Genomic DNA, 17,471 nt, shown 5'->3' with positions numbered 1-17,471 from the left:
AAGATGAATATTCCATCAAACGTCACATAAACGATATTTATGTATTGCTCAACGTCATGGTACTTAGTGACAGACCGGGTCGAACTCGTATGGATGAAGGGAAACGGTAACACAAGCTTTGAATGAAAATAGGGCATTTATTAATGCCCCTTATGTACCCAAGCACTTAAGAGACTGATTTAATAATTTGGTGTATATGCTCGTGCAATGTTGCATTCGCTGCAAACCAAAGTTTATGATTTTCAACAAGTTCAGTGAAGTGCCGTCGAAATAATATTTGGTAGAATTTGATTGCATAGGGTAATGACATAACTTCAGTCTGTGCACGTAAACCGGTTTAAACCCCCAGTAAATTAACATTTTACTGACCGTGCCAAGGCGGTAACTAACAATCCTTGATAAACATACATAGTTTTTTATATATGATATATGCATTGTGTTGTTTGTGGAGTTTTGTGCTATTTTCCATGTTTGTGATTTTTTGTTTTTGTGTTCTATGTGTTTGGCTGCGATTTGCCGAGTGAGTGTGTCATTAAAAGGGGTTTATGTTTACACTTTTGGCTACTGAGCTTGTTTCGGTAGTTTTTCACATAAGTATTGAGGGATTGAACTGTACAAGCCTTTGTTAAGCCCAATTTGAAATCTTTTTAAGATCGCTATTTATTTTAGACTCAATATGACTGGTATCTGATGAAGAAACGGGTAGCAAGCTTTCATCTGCAAAGAGTCGCGTTGTACTTACAAGGTAGTCGGCAATACAACAGAATTTACATTGCGAGCTTCAGATAATGTTTGTCCAACTATGACTTTGTGTCACCTTTATGACAAATGATGAGAAATCCAATCTTTCACATTGTGGGTAATGCTATATTCTTGTATTTTGAAAATAAGACATGTATTCAAGACTCTGTCAAAAGCTTTGGAAATGTCAATGAAATCCGTGCATGTTGATTTCGTTTTCTCAAATGTCTTTCATATTTGACTGAATATATGTCAATCAACTGAAAAACTGGAATGACCCGGCAAAAATCCAGATTGTAACTTATGAATAAAATAATTGGCATGAACATGATTGAAAACATATTTGAAGACAATTCGTTCCATCATCTTTTCCACACTGCTTATTAACGAAATCGGGCGATTATTAGACGTAAGAGATATATCATCCCTTTTAAAACGAGGAGTCACATCACCGGATTATTTAAAATGTCTTTTATGTCATCTTCAAAAACAGTTATGTCTACCAGAGTAGTATTACTTTTGCGTATTTAGTTGGGGAAGAACGACTATAGTTTCGACATATCAGATACATGTACGGAGGTAAAGAAATTATTCACTGAATTCGCTTCATCGCCATCTTTGGAAATGAGATTATATGTAGATGTATTCAAAAGTGGAAAACGGAATAACGTTTGTATTATTTTTTTTCCTTTATGTCAACCTTTCAACTACTTTCCAATATTGTCGCGGGTTCGTTTGACTGGCATCACTTAAATAAAATGTTATTATAGAATGTTCATTAAGCGTGAATTTACATTATTTGCAGTGCTCCGTATTTGTTTGTATCTTTTCCAGTCAATGACCTTGCGAGAACTTATCGCATTACGTTCTTGTCTGCCGCATTTACGAAACATTCGACGGTTTTCTGTAGTAAACCAATGTTTATTATTAAGTCTAATCGTGACCTATCAGGACGCTTTCACATTTAAAACCTCAGATTCGAGTATACGATGAAAACCACATGAACAATACATGTTTAAATTATTATATTCAAACAATTTTATAAACGCCTTCAAAACTAATCGCACCAGAAATGATTATTATAATTAATACGCACTTATGCTAATACATGTTAAACATTGAATAATACATCCACAATACACACCCATTAAAGCCATACAAATACCGAAGCTGAACCTTTGTCGCGTATTTTATTCCTTTTAAAATACCACCCCTTAAATTACAGTATGGGCTAGTATGTGCTCTAAATTCTCACTTTCTTTCTACAAATGTTTATGCCATCTGCGCATAAATTTAAATTATTGCTTGTTTTTTTTTTTCTAAATTCCATATCTTCATGCATTTGCTTAAAGGAATAAGACTTTAAAATCAATAACAGGAAATGGTACGATTTATAGTATACCCAATCATGTGGTATACGTTTATTCGTAAGTATAACATGAAGGTTACACAGATTGTTTACTATTAGCATTTGCAGTGACGGTGAACTGTAAATACTGTACCACCTGTCGTGTTCGCCTGGGTCTTACATGCCTTGGTCGACCATGTCCCTTTCGTAAATGATTGTGTCGTAAGGACCTGTCGTACATGCCTGAACCGTTCAGACCTGTCGTACATGCCTGAACCGTTCAGACCTGTCGTACATGCCTGGACCGTTCAGACCAGTCGTACATGCCTGGACCGTTCATACCTGTCGTACATGCCTGGACCGTTCAGACCAGTCGTACATGCCTGGACCGTTCAGACCTGTCGTACATGCCTGAACCGTTCAGACCTGTCGTACATGCCTGAACCGTTCAGACCTGTCGTACATGCCTGAACCGTTCAGACCTGTCGTACATGCCTGGACCGTTCATACCTGTCGTACATGCCTGGACCGTTCAGACCAGTCGTACATGCCTGAACCGTTCATACCTGTCGTACATGCCTTGACCGTTCATACCTGTCGAACATGCCTGGACCGTTCAGACCAGTCGTACATGCCTGGACCGTTCATACCTGTCGTACATGCCTGGACCGTTCAGACCAGTCGTACATGCCTGGACCGTTCATACCTGTCGTACATTCCTGGACCGTTCAGACCAGTCGTACATGCCTGGACCGTTCATACCTGTCGTACATGCCTGGACCGTTCAGACCAGTCGTACATGCCTGGACCGTTCATACCTGTCGTACATGCCTGAACCATTCAGACCTGTCGTACATGCCTGACCCGTTCAGACCTGTCGTACATGCCTGGCATGTACGACAGGTATGAACGGTTCAGACATGCTCGACAGGTCTGAACCGTTCAGACCTGTCGAGCATGCCTGAACCGTTCAGACCTGTCGAGCATGCCTGAACCGTTCAGACCTGTCGAGCATGCCTGAACCGTTCAGACCTGTCGAGCATGTCTGAACCGTTCATACCTGTCGTACAAGCCTGAACCGTTCGGAGTTGTCGAGCATGCCTGAACCGTTCAGACCTGTCGTACATGCCTGAACCGTTCAGACCTGTCGTACATGCCTGGACCGTTCAGACCTGTCGAACATGCCTGAACCGTTCAGAGTTGTCGAGCATGCCTAAACCGTTCAGACCTGTCGTACATGCCTGGACCGTTCAGACCTGTCGAACATGCCTTGACCGCTATTACCTATCGTACATTTCTTGTTCGTGCATGCCTGGGTCGTACATGCCTGGGTCGTACATGCCTGGGTAAAACAAACCTGTCATACATGACTGGGTCATTCATGTCTGGGTCGAACACACCTGTCGTACACGGTTGGGGCATACTTTCCTGGGTCTTACATGCCTGGATGATAACGTGCACACCTGTCGTACATGCCTTGGTCAAACACACCTGTCGTACACGGTTGGGTCGTACACGGTTGGATCGTACATCCCTGGGTCTTACATGCCTAGGTCGAACTACAAAGTGCACTTAGTATGTGATGCATCTGAAGCTCCTTTGAGATGATAACTTCACACTTCTACATGTTAGAATTCTATAACATGATACAATTCCAGTACATTTACAGGCCCGCTTTGCACTCACCAAACGGAAAATGCAATTCCTTTTTAATGCATATTTACGGACAAGGATTTAATTCATTTAATGTCACTTGGAACATTCAGTTATAGCCATAGAAAGATTGTCTCTTACACATTCGCGTTTTTTTTCACTTTTGTAAACGCCAAAACTTGATAAACCTTATGGACTGTTGTTTTACCAAAGTCCTCTGATAAATATGTTATGGGGGATGGAGTCTAAGGTAACCTTTACCGAATTCGATTAGAAAAATATTGCCATCTGCGTTGTTTTTGAGTACTATATTTGCAGGTGTTCCAGTGATATTAGCAGAGGGATGGATAAACTAAGTCTCCTTGATTGTTTCTAAGATAAAATTTTTTATCAGAATATGCAATATATTTTTAACATTGTAAGCAGCAAAGATAGAAATACAGAATGGACCTCTTGATTAAAGTGCAGTTATGGTAATTCAATAGAAAGCCACAATAATATTTAAGAAAACAACAAGAGATACAGACTTAGTTTTACTACAGCTGAAAAATGCTAGACTAAGTATATTTACACCAAACTATTGGTGAATGTTTAATCTCGAATAAATCTAAAGAAATATGTGTCTCTAGTGCTAAAACAGTGTTAACAACAATAAAACAAATACAAATACAAAATATAAAAACGTGTTCTTGTCGATTTCTTTGAAAGGTTCCTAATCAGTATAATGTAATCGCTTCAAGATCTGATCACTAGTAGCGGTTGTCCGGACCACTAGTCAAGTTAGAGACCCATAGCTTCGAGTTCTCTCTGCATCTGGCAAATGGCACACAGGCCACAAAACGACAACACCATGCAGTCACCGCAGATAGAACCCTGAAATATAGAGGTACAACAGTTATGGCCAATGCAGTCACCACAGGTGGACCCTAAAACAGACCGACATAACATTTAATGTCATGCAGTCCTTGTCAAAGGTATGTGAACAGTATTAATGACGCAAATGAACTTGACCCTTATTATCATTATGTCTCGATACAGCTTTATCTTTGGATCTCCTCTTCATAGAATAGTTTTTATCTGCGGCAGAATAAGGAAATAATCACATTTTCCTTCCCCGATGTATGTTTGTTTAGTAGTAAAATCCGTGTACACAAGTTAAACGATTTAGGAACACTTTTCTTCCTACAATTGTACCTTAAAGCCAGTAAAAACACACACCCACGCTTAGCGCCCACATAGAAATGTTACACTTTCTTATCACACCATTTTCGTACACCAGAGCCATGATGCTATGCGTACACAATAGTGATGAATGTTTATATAACTTAAGCATACATAGCTCATCGTTATAAATATGATCAAACCTGATGAATGAGAAAATATCACACTTAATGTGCCTGAATGTGTCCAATGGTCCTTATGCGGGCTCTGAGAGCCAGGAGTCCCCCAGGGACAACCCAGGGCATGCAATACAAACTCCCGTCCGCATGGAGATATTAAAACACACAACGTACCTGAATACCTCCAAGGGTCCTCAAACGAGCCCTGAGAGCCAGGAGTCCCCCAGGGACAAACCAGGGCATGCACATACATTCTCCCGTACGTGTCGAGATGTCACAGATGGCGCACGGCAGGCAAAAATACGTCATCAACACTGGCAATAACAAGGGTTAACTAAGCTTTGCTTTTAGACAAACTACATGTATATGGTGATAAATAATACAGTTTATTTTTTATTTTTCAGCAAAATATAATAAACTTATGTTTAACAAAAATGCCTAGATGACATTCTTTCCTTAAAGATGCACTCCTACTCCAAAATAAAATTTACCAAAATTGATAAAAGTTGTTTTAATATACCAAAAGGGATGAATAAATGTCGAAAACGATGTTTTTTATGAAGGATGCCGAGTTTAAATTGACAGAAATGTGTAAAAAACACACGCTATTTCTACCTTATGAGACGATAGTAGATCACAGTAAATCGTTTTGCATTCACCAATGATTTCATAATTTTGCGTTTTCAGCTATTAAATACACGGTTATAATTTTGTTATCAGTAATCAATATTTTCCATAAATGCATTATTTAGTAAGTAGTTAAAGGTTTATCACTGAAATTTTATGTTTGTTATACATGTGTACGTACTGATTTTGAATAAGAGTGTCACTTTAAACCTATTTTCTTATACACTTGTAGACGTATGTTCAGTTCAGAAGGAGGGAGTCTAATTTCACTAATAGGCTACCCTATCAACCGATACAGGCGGGACTTATATTGTACGATCTGGCCGCTACATTTGAACGCGATGATTAGTTTTAGATTAGGGGATTAATTTTCGATAAAAATGTTTTTGTGGGCAAAGGGAATATAATCCTAAAGTTTTTTACAACATCACAAGGTATGCTGTCAGTGATTAAATAAAAAAATGAAAAGCTGTTAAAATGATTTCAAGTATTTTAGATGTCAAGGCCAACACAAAGAGATGACCGCCTGTGTAATAGAATCTGTTGATTTAAAAAGTCAGTCACTTTACACTAATAAATAAGGAAATTAAAACGCACACATACTTATAATACATATAGGTTAATGTAGACTAGAACTGAAGTCCAATATGAATAATTATGGGAAAACGCAATTAATTATTGGGTCGGAAATTCAGCAAATATCTAGGATAAATCAAGTAACTGTTATTAACATATACAGATTCTTATCCTCTGAAGTGATCACTGTAAGGATATTGTCAATAAAATTTATCAGTTTGATAAGAGGGCGTATCATTTAATGAAATCACCAGGAATTGAACCAGTTAATCAACACTTAGCGGGTCATCCTGTTGGGCTAATTATGTACTGTTTGATACTGGTCTAATCTTGTTTTTCCTGCAATTACCAATACAAATGATGGTTGTAAAGTAAGTAAGTAGCATACTAATATATGTTATATATAATTTCAGTTTGCCGCCTCTCAGCTATGGATAATCAGACACAAATCAAACACAACGACTATTGTTTCAATGGAAGCCCAATCCAAAAACTATTTCATTTGTATCAACCTTATTAAACCGGTTAGCAACAAATAATATAATTTAGAATACATTGTGATAACGAATTTTTAATTGTCGGGTGATTTGGGGAAATTGGTATGTAAAATGTTACTTTGAATTCCTTTAAAAAAGTCCTTGCAGTTTTGCTGATCTTTCAAGTGGTTTTGACAGAGAATTACACTTGACGCCTCTTGTTGTCATATAAGATATCAAATTAACTTATTTGCAAGCGAGATAACTAATTCAGTAATGCACATAAGAATCTTTATGTCCAACATCAAGCGTTCATGTGCCTCAAGTGTACTAGGATATCAAAACATAATACATTAAGTAGCTTTAAGTGTGCACTGATAGTACAACGTATTTACATTTAGTAGCATATGAATAAACATCTAAAAGCAAGTAATCAGTATCAATACCATTCCGTCTTATAGTTTTGTTTGAATTGTATTGCTTGTTATTGGAAAACACATTAAAAAAGAGTCATTTTCACTTTTCGGAGTCTTATTACTTTTTGCTGACTCCACATGTGACCCCTCTCGTCCAATCAAAATTGCTTGTACGTGTGGGGTGATTCTATTTTACATAAAGACCACACGTACAACATATAACATCTGCACATGAACACCATTTGATAAAGATTTGAAATTAGTTGATTGCCTATCATTCACCGGGTATTAAATTTAACCAATCTGGGGGGCGGCGGCTTTGCCTCTTGGCGGTTTACCCACCCAGATATTGTATTAAGGGAAACATAACGTAACACTTGTCAACCTATTCTTGTTGACTTTGATTTTATTTTATGGCATTTTGAATTAATGCCCATTATCAATCAACGCAGTGCTTCTTGTTTCTTTTCCTACATACATTACTAGTTCAACCGGCTTGCGGTCGCCTTTACAACCTTTATAAGTGTACAATATATAAAACCAATAAATGATACACACTGTTCTTTACCGAGATAAGGAATTTATAGATAACTTCAACATAACCGGTGAACACCAATTGATAGGACTAGGAAAAGCGTATCCCACCGTTACAAGTAAAAGTCAGTACTGTTACACACGTGATTTGCAGTCGGAGCAGCAGTCAAAGATCCCGCTGTTCCAGTCCCTGTGGCCCTGGACGGACCCGATCATCATTTGTCTGCCCGCCGGCTGCTGGGTTACCACTATGGTAGCCATCTTTGTTGGTCACCGCTATAACCTGCATGATACGAGTTTTGTAAAGGTTTAGGCGTGAATATATAGTTTAATCATAATTGGAATGCAGGTAAACGTAAGTTTAAAGGTTCCAAAAAGCAGGGTTGACATGAATTGATACACCCCGATAAAATATGATAAAACGGGAGGAGAATAAGTGTGTTTGTTTGTTCTTTCGTTGTAGTCGTCTGGCTAACATTCCTTTAAGATCTGAAAATATATATCATATCGTTACATATTTACATCTATTAACGGATATCAAAAAGGTTCATTTACAACATTCTTATGGGCAGTCGAAAGAAATGTGTTATCGATAAGTATTCACTTTTCTGACATATTTTCATCCATCCAATATATTCATAGTTCGTTCGAGTATATTTCAAAACAAATGTATGAGCTTCCCAGTCTGAATAACTTGGAAAAATGTTTGACTATGTAAGATTATAAAGAATATATACTTCTATGACGGACATATAGGTTTATAGGTCTGTGTTTCTATGTTGATTGATGGAGCAGTTTTTCATTTCATTAAATATGGATATCATTACAATAAAAGAAACATTAGATGATTACACCAATATTAATAATGCATGAAAAGCGTCATTCATTATGGAGAAAGGAAGAAAAGCAGCGAAAATGTTGAACTTCTAAATGGAAATTAATATACATTTTATTTCCCTAAATTTGAGTTTTATGAAAGTGATTATTTTTTTCTACTGTAATAGAATTCCGATGTTATTTAGAATACATTATTTTAAAGTTGAGGGCCAGTATCAATAATACATCTAAAGTCATTACATATCTTAATCCCTTTTCCTAAGTAGCTCACTGATCATATGATATAATAATTTAAAATAACTGTAATACTTATTTACTTATATATTGATATTAAAAACACTTTGCATTTGCGTTTACATCTTAAGTACCTTGTTGCTAAAAGTAGCGCTGTAATGAGTATGCATAAAATGTTATGCGATTAATATGCATTGTTGCGTTATTTCGCTATTAGAATCATAGAAAAGGCAATTATTTTTATACACGAGTTACAGAACGCAATATAAAAAGCAGAATTTGCAAATAGTTTAAAAATAAACGCGTTCTGTATATAAAAAAAAAATGTGTATTCTGTGTTGGCATTTTGGCCGCGGCCGGGGAACTTTATACGACCGGTTAAAGTTAGGATCTTGGACATCCGATTCGGACAGATTTATTCCCCGGAAATTTACCCGGACAACTCGTTTAAACCCGGAAAAACGCTTTCAGTACTTTGATTTTTGTATGTAGCAAAGTAAGCTCAGCATAAGCCAATGCAAATTTTATACTGTCTTTTGCTTTCGAGGTTTTCGTCCTTGAACATTTAATATCGCTTTAGTGGGCCACCTCACAGAGTATTGAAAGTATGTTGCAGATCCCAACAGCTGCCCATGGCTTTCATTAAACTGTTGCCTGTGGCCTCCGCTTGGTCAATTATGTGGACTTTTAGCTTTGATTTTACGGTGAAATATCATGATTAATAGTTGTCCCATGACGTGTTTAGCAGCCAAATAAAAGTTGTATTTTTATTTTCAAGACTGATTTTACCCAGTTGAGGCCACAGGCAACTACTTAAAGTAAACCAGGGGCAGCTGCTGGGACTTGCATCATACTTTCAAGGCTCTGTAGTTGGACTCGGCGCAATCGGTGTGACCCCTACCATAAGTGTCAGTGGCCACTCTACACTGAGTGTGCAGCTGTCTGATAAAATAAATTAAGCAATGTACTCGAAGAAAAAATATTCTTGCTGAACGCTGCTTAAAATAAAGCTTAGAAATACTCAAATATATGTTAATCAAGAAGGTATATAGTTTTCAACATCTTCCTAGTAAAAATAAAAAATGAAATAAAAACACTATGGATAATTTTAAAATAGATAGATGCAAAAGGAAAAGGGGTGATATACTTAGCAAACTGTCGCCAAACGTATACAAAACTGTAATAAATTTACCTCGTAAGATAATCCACTAACGATTATTTTTCCGCCAATTGCTGGAGATGTCAGAAACTATCCTTTAAGATTAAATGTTTTCTCACCGAGCGATGCATGCAAACGAAACTGAGACACTCAACCGCCGCGTTTACATTCAAAAATTTGACCTTGGACCCGGATAACGGAAATTAATTGCAATTAATAGATTTTGTTTACTATCGTAGCGAATTAACATCTTGAGATAAAATCAACATAACGACATATTAATGCAATAACTCAATATCTGCTTCTATTTCTATATGAAGTTATTGAGTTATTGCACTAATGCGAATATAGTATATGTATTTTTTTGCATTGACGTGGAATAGCCTAATTTGAAATATTTCGTGACTAAAATGTGTGAGTGTACTATATTTTCGCTTTTTCACATATAATTTCATGACACGTCAAGTCTTTTGCCATGATACCAAAATAACAGGGGGTCACAAGCATTAAAAACCCCACACGATTTACAAAAGATACCTTAAGTCGACGGGTGTCACGTAATGTAACATGAACCATGAAATACATAGACTATAATATATATATATATATATATATATATATATATATATATATATATATATATATATATATATATATATATATATATATATATATATATATATATATATATATATGTGAATAAATGTGTTTATGGGTGTGTAGGTATTGTACCATCGAAAGTATTTCTACAGATCGATAACCCTTACCTTTACCCTTAAGGAACACAAAAGGTGATTCATATATACTTACTTAATGGCTTATCAGGTCAAAAGTCAAAACTAGTTGCGCAAACTTGGGGAAGGATCAGTGAACTATAACTCGAGGACGAAACGTTTTGGTCCTTCCTTAATGGAGAAACTAGCATTTAGGCTGTAGACCGCTATGCATGCAGACTTATAAAAGTTAATCGGAATCTATCATCGCAGATCGACTTAACATTTTAAAATTATGACAAATTAATGCGCGCACGGGCAAATCACACCAATCGCTGTAAGATCTGCTGCTATCAACGACCTTATTTACAATACAAATCTGCTGTTATAGCTACGACTGCGTTCTGCATGAGGATGTTTGTAAATGAACACGTGTTGCGGTTAATATAGTGCGAATAAGATGCATTTTTGCGTAATTACGCAATTAGAATAAGGCCACTGGTCTTTCAATGTTCGTTTAACAAACCCGCCGCTCAAAAAAAAATGGAAATACCAAACTTTTTTATTCTTTCCTCTCCAAATTTTACCCGTCCATTAAAACAAAACGTCGGGGAGAGAAAGACAACTCCTTCCAAATAAACTTCATCGTTTCTAAAGCCAGCCTATAAGTCATCCAATCGTAAGCGCTGATTTTTGTATCCAGACGTTTGATTGGACATCAACGATCGAAGAAACTGGCGGACTGGTTCCAGTCAAGCTCTTTCTCAGACAGCAAACATTAAATTCATTTGTTAAAAAAATAAAAATGATACTGTCTCCGATATTGATAACACAATCATTCCCTCTAATACACTCGTAAAGAATGTATGTGGATATCCAACGGCTGGAAATGCAAGTAAACATGAAGGGAGATCGTTATACCAAATGATCATAGAAAACCCAATTGTTTTAAAAATCGATGAGTAACAAAACACAAAAGATAAGGCAGAATACGCAATTAATTTGAAAGGACGCGTAATGAATTAAAAATGAAAATTGGAAATTCATTCCGTCTAATTTGCCGAAGTTGATTCGATTAACTCAGTTAAAATAGATAATGGTTTCCGTAATTGGCCGATCATTTTCCGGAAGCAAGCCGGAAATAATCGAAGACCTCGGGGTTTGCCTAAAGACGATTTCCGTTGATAAACGAGTAAATACGATTATAGACTGATGCAGGCGGAAACTCACATGTTATTTTCACTTTTCCCGCGAAGATGTCAACGAGGAAAATAGGTCCAAAAAAGATACTACCAACCCAGTCAAATTTGCTTATCTAAACCCAACATCATCATCGGAAATAGTTGGTGAAATATAAGAAACAATAATAAAGGATTCTGTGCTCTTATGCGATGCTAAATCAATCGGAGGATCAATAATCGACCAGCGACATTGCAGGACTATGGCGAGTCAAAAGCCAAAACATATGTGGGTATGTTAACAAAAGCAAATTATTCCAAACAGTCGATTTCTTTACAAGTAATTTAAATGCTTATGGTATCATTTAGAATTATAATAAACGAACTTATGCTATTATGTTTATTTTTTGTGTTAATTTGTAGTGATTTTCTGATATTTAAGCTGCACTAACACAGATTGACTGTTTTGACAAAATAATTGTCTTGGAATGAGCATATTTTCGTGTAAACTTCCATAAACTATTGGAATTTGACTCTTTCTATATATATTTTAATCACAAATATGTAGGAGTAATATTTTGTTAAAAGATGGGATATGACAGCCCTGTAGGTTCATGATATTTGTTGACATACCAAATAACTTGTTTTTCTTTTTTTCCCATTTTTGCACCTTTTTCAGATTTAACTTGGTATCATTCGTAAGAACCATTGTTTTTCGACATTTCTTATTTCTTTTGGTATTGTTAAACAATTGCATTTAATGTGTAAGTCTTATGTAGTGTTCACTATTATTGCCATAATGCTATTGTAATGCAAAACGTACTCTACGTAGTTAATGTGTGTTGTGAGTTATTGTCATAATGGTATGCGTTGTATATGTCATGCAAGTTGTGCACTCACTTATTTTTGATTATTAAGTTATTACCATTAATTGTTTCAAATCACACTAATAAACAAATAATCGTTCATTGTTGTTTCTCAATTAAAATCAAAACGATGGGGTAATAGAAACTTGAACTACTCATTTATAATGTGAGATACCCAATTATTTTCAAAAGTGTGGAGTTATACTCAATCACATTTGAAAACTTATCTTTAACTATGTAAATTGTCATAATTTGTCATAATATAGTTTTATAGTTTATTCATGTCTCATATGTACACAACATGAGCAAGCATAAAATACAAATATCTAAGAGTTCAGTGCACATCCATTCATAAAATTGAATTACAGGAGACTAAAAAACAACATATCTCGACATTGTTGATAAAGGATTAAAACAATTAAGTTTACTCTAAAAAACGAACAACTTAATCTTATTTACATGACTCATTTAAGCTAAGAAACTATTATACATCTAAAGGATTATCTCTTAACTACTTGAACAAATCATTGAAACAGATTTCAAGTATATTAAAACAGGTTATGGCGGTTAATTTAACAATATCTGTATATTTAACAATATCTGTATTGGAGAGTAAAAAAACACACTTATGTACATCATCCATGTTTACAAACTCAGCATTGATATCCTTAGCTTTATCATATAGAGAATTTCTAAGTGGTTGGTAAGCAGAGCACTTAGTTAACACATGTAATTCTGACTCAACATCTTGTTTACATATAGGACAGGTTCTATCATTCAGCGCCAGATTTTCATATCTGCCAGTCTCCAGACGAAGAGGTGCTACCCCGCACATAAACTTAGCAAGTGCTGTTCTATATTTTATAGGCATTGGAATTGATACATAGGACTCAGTTTCAAATTGAGATTTTAATAGTTGATATGTTCTCAACTTATTTCTGCCACGTCCACTAGGACCAGTTGCACTGGTTATACAATTTTTACATGTATTAACATATAAATCCATACTACATGTATTATTTTCAACAAAATCACAAAATCTTTTCGATGAGAACTGAGAATGTGTAATAAGCAGATTTAACAAATCTGTTTTTTTCTAATTGTTGTACAAAAATATATTGCCAGTTTTTGCATCTAGGACTTGCTTTTTTATTACAGTATTCATATATTTTATAGTTCAACCTAGTTCTTTTCATATTATTAAATATATGCCATTGTCTAGCTACAGATCTTCACTGTTTCACAAAAGCGGGTCGCCAACCAAGTTCACCATATAGAGCCGCAGTTGGAATATATTTTCACAGACCTAGATGAAAGCGCATAGCCCTATTTTGCACCGCATTTATACTGGAGTAGCACTTAGTACCCCATATAGAGGCACCATAAGCAACGATGGGCCACACCGAGCTTTCATATAGTTTTGTGAAAACATTATATGGCATGCCACCCAGGCTTTTCGTTTTTGCTATCATGAGCCCTAGTGCTCTTCCAGCTCTTTTTTTTCAAAATCTAAATGCTCATCCAAAAGAAGACACAAGTAGGTGTACTGGCTGACGACTTGTAAAGTATGGTCACCAATTGCATAATTAAACTCACAAATCGTTGCGGGAAATAAGCCTTTCAACGCTTTAAGCGCTTTGATTAAAGTATTTACAACCACGTTCGATCATTATCCATGAAGTGCCTTGGTACCTCTAAAAGTGGACCGGCTAGCAGCAATAAATACTGTACATGATATTTTTGAGGGACATGCTAGGCAAATTTTAATTGTAAATCGGCCAACTATAGAGACACACTATTGGCAACCATCTCCGATTATTCAGGAAACACCTATATAAAGGTTGAATAACGAGCGCTCGTGAAAGCCTTTGTGGGTACTTGCGCATGGAACTGAGAACTCGGGGAGTATAAGCCACGTGAACGTCGAGGCATCGTTTATCTTAAAATGCATAAGCATTCCTGATAATTCAATCAAATACGTTTGAAACGTAATAAGATCAGGCTAAAAAGTGTAACGCCTAACATGACGTTAATTTGTCTTCTTGTCATAATAACACCAACACCATTTGTTACAGCAGTTAAATCAATAAAGATATGACACACTCGATAAGCAGTTCGAGTTTAGACATTGCTTTCCCCCAGTACTAGGTCATACCCTAGCTTATAGCTCCGGTATAAGTCCATAAAAACCCGGTACCATACTATAATCCAGGTACTACTAGACTACACTACGGTACTAGAGTATACCCTTCAAATAGGATTATACTCCCGGAACTAGACTATACCTTCGGTACTAGATTTTACGGCCGGTTCTAGACCATAACCTCGGTACTAGACCATACTCCCGGTACTTGACAATACTCCCGGTTCTAGACCATACTACCAGTACTAGACCAAACCCCCGGTTCTAGACCATAACCTCGGTACTATACCATACTCCTGGTTCTACACAATACCCCCGGTACTAGACCATAATATTCCTGCGGTGTTTAAGTATATGCTCGGTTCTAGACTATACACCGCGGCTAGACTATAACCCTGACACCAGACTTTACTCCCGGAACTAGACCCCGGTACTTAACTATACTCCCGGTATTGTTATTAAAGACTTTCGTTGATTTTCTTATTTTTCAGTGACCAAAATCTTAACCGCACGCACAGTGACTAATTTAGAATTTATTGTAATGGAAATATTTATGAAGCACACTGAAGTTTGTATTTTTCAGTGAGCAAACTCTTAAAAGAAAGATAAAGCCAAAAGAGAAAACGATCTTGATGAAATTTACACAATAGTTTGGGTGTATTGAGTAACTTGATTCACTTGCATTCGTACGGCCCTGAATACCGGCCATTCTCTAAACTCATAATTATAGACAACAAAACAAAGCAATGCTATCATTTGAAAATCTGGGAAGAGCACTTTGGAACCCGATAAACATAAACAGCATGCAACTGCAACATCAATCGTAACAACTCGGCCATCTCCGGCAGGCTTCGAGATAGACCTCGTAAATAGTAGTAAGGATATACGAAAGTGCGATGCGGCTACCGGCGATTAACACCGTTTTCAATCCGCGTAAAGAAGGCCCATTGTAACAACAAGGAAATTGATTGTGTTAAATTAAATGTGGTAGTTAAAGAGAAAATATTTATTGTAACCTCAAATAATGTTCGTTTTATGAATACTTAGATGTTTCCATATACATGAAGCACTCTGTTTCCTCTAGAAAAATCATGAGTACACAGAAAATAAGCTACAATAATGAGCGATCAGGGATACTTTTTATTATTTTGACATTTCATGTGTATCCCTGTAGCGACGTCTCGAGTCTGCCATAGTCTAAAAATCGTCAACAGACTCATTGACGGCCATTTAGGTGGACTAAACAGAAAATGTACTTGACAGTAATTGAAATGATCATACGGTTCATGGCATGCATGAATCATTTACATCGGATTAAATGCATGCATGGACTAAATGTCAGCATTTTCTCAACAGCCATACGATTACCCTATGAAATGTAAGTTTTAAGTCATACTTTGCTTGTGTTAATTTTCACACCATGCTTTGCCATTCTAACAGCATTACTATTCTGTAAAATCATTAATTGCATTGCGCAGAGTTTTGTGGGTTGTGGGTGGGTGCGAGCTTGGCACCCAGTCAGCTTTACCAGCTGATAGCCATGCATACCTTTACTTCAGCATTATTGGGTTTGGGGTGCAAAGTGAATGTTTTTGTCTAAACAGTTCTGTGGCCAAAGGGGGGTTGGGGTGGGGCGGTGACTAGCCACCCAGTAAGCTCAATTGGTAGTACCATACAACGGTCATGTGGCTATGCACCAGTCAATTGTAACCACGCCCACCCACCCCCACCCCGGTCCGGGGAATAGCGGGGACTTTGACTTTCAGTACAGCTAACCCCGGCTAAAACCCCACCATGCGCGGATGATAAAATGGTAAAATCCCTGCAAAATGCCCCCACACCCCAGGGAATCTAGTTAAGGCCCATTCCCCTCTATATTTTAAGCGAAGACAAAACCATCGCATTAACCAAGCACTGCAGGGCCACCTGATAGGTAAAAACACGTCCCATTTCCTCGTTTAACCCCAGTATACCCCCGGACCTGGGGTCGGGGGGGGGGGGAGTACAATTGACTGGTGCACTAAGTTGATAGAACTTGTCTTCAAATAGTATTTGTTCACGGCAGGTCATGCTTCACTTTACCTCCTAGGCTTTGGAGAAACCCACTCATTAAAAGTGTCTATACACATTCTATTTGTCTAAATCAATAATTATAAGTCTCAATATCTTTGAGTAAATTGTCATTCTTTATTAAAAACAACAACACCAAAACAGTAACTGATAAGATACTCAATTGATTTTTTTGAACAAATATTTAGCCTTGTTACTAAGCTTTTCAGCAATGTATACCTGACATTTTTTCATTATTACTTAATCTATTTCGAATAATTAGCCTTTAGATCACTCTTCACACAATGACTCTTAAATGTCCAACTCCATAAAATGCAAACAAGAATAATTACAATTTTGATCAACATGTCCCTTAATTTTATTTTTAATATTAGTCAAGCAATAACAGAGCCATCTGTATGCAATCCAATGTAAAATTAATGATAATTTAGTTATTGCTCCCATTTTTACTTTCATTTCTGTGCCAAGCTCTTTTAAGTGCATTGAGTATTTTGGAAGACTTCACAATCTTTCTGGCATTTAATCCCCATATATATATATATATATATATATATATATAT

The 17,471-nt window shown here is 36.5% G+C and overlaps 1 protein-coding gene across 1 annotated transcript; it reads right to left on the bottom strand.

Moving 5' to 3' along the window:
* Window positions 1-4,104: 4,104 nt before the first annotated feature.
* Window positions 4,105-10,122, bottom strand: LOC128236399 (cornifelin homolog). The gene is made up of 4 exons (XM_052951246.1): window positions 9,975-10,122; window positions 7,855-7,994; window positions 5,257-5,396; window positions 4,105-4,615 (listed from the first exon to the last, which is right to left on the bottom strand). Exons 2-4 carry the CDS (start codon window positions 7,970-7,972, stop codon window positions 4,523-4,525), a joined length of 351 nt encoding a protein of 116 aa, XP_052807206.1. The 5' UTR covers window positions 7,973-7,994; window positions 9,975-10,122; the 3' UTR covers window positions 4,105-4,522.
* Between the last annotated feature and the right edge of the window lie 7,349 nt (window positions 10,123-17,471).

This window comes from Mya arenaria, chromosome 6 (genome assembly GCF_026914265.1).
Source record: "Mya arenaria isolate MELC-2E11 chromosome 6, ASM2691426v1".
Classification (NCBI taxonomy): Eukaryota; Metazoa; Mollusca; class Bivalvia; order Myida; family Myidae; genus Mya; species Mya arenaria.
Note: the sequence above shows the minus strand (reverse complement) of the source record. Positions and strands in the feature narration are given on the sequence as shown.

Coding starts and splice junctions, on each gene's coding strand:
- LOC128236399 (XM_052951246.1), bottom strand. CDS start 7,972: ATGGCTACCATAGTGGTAACCCAGCAGCCGGCGGGCAGACAAATGATG. Junction 5,397..7,854: donor CTGCTCCGACTGCAAATCAC/GTGTGTAACAGT, acceptor TGTTATTGCCAG/TGTTGATGACGTATTTTTGC. Junction 4,616..5,256: donor GGACCCTTGGAGGTATTCAG/GTACGTTGTGTG, acceptor TCTATATTTCAG/GGTTCTATCTGCGGTGACTG.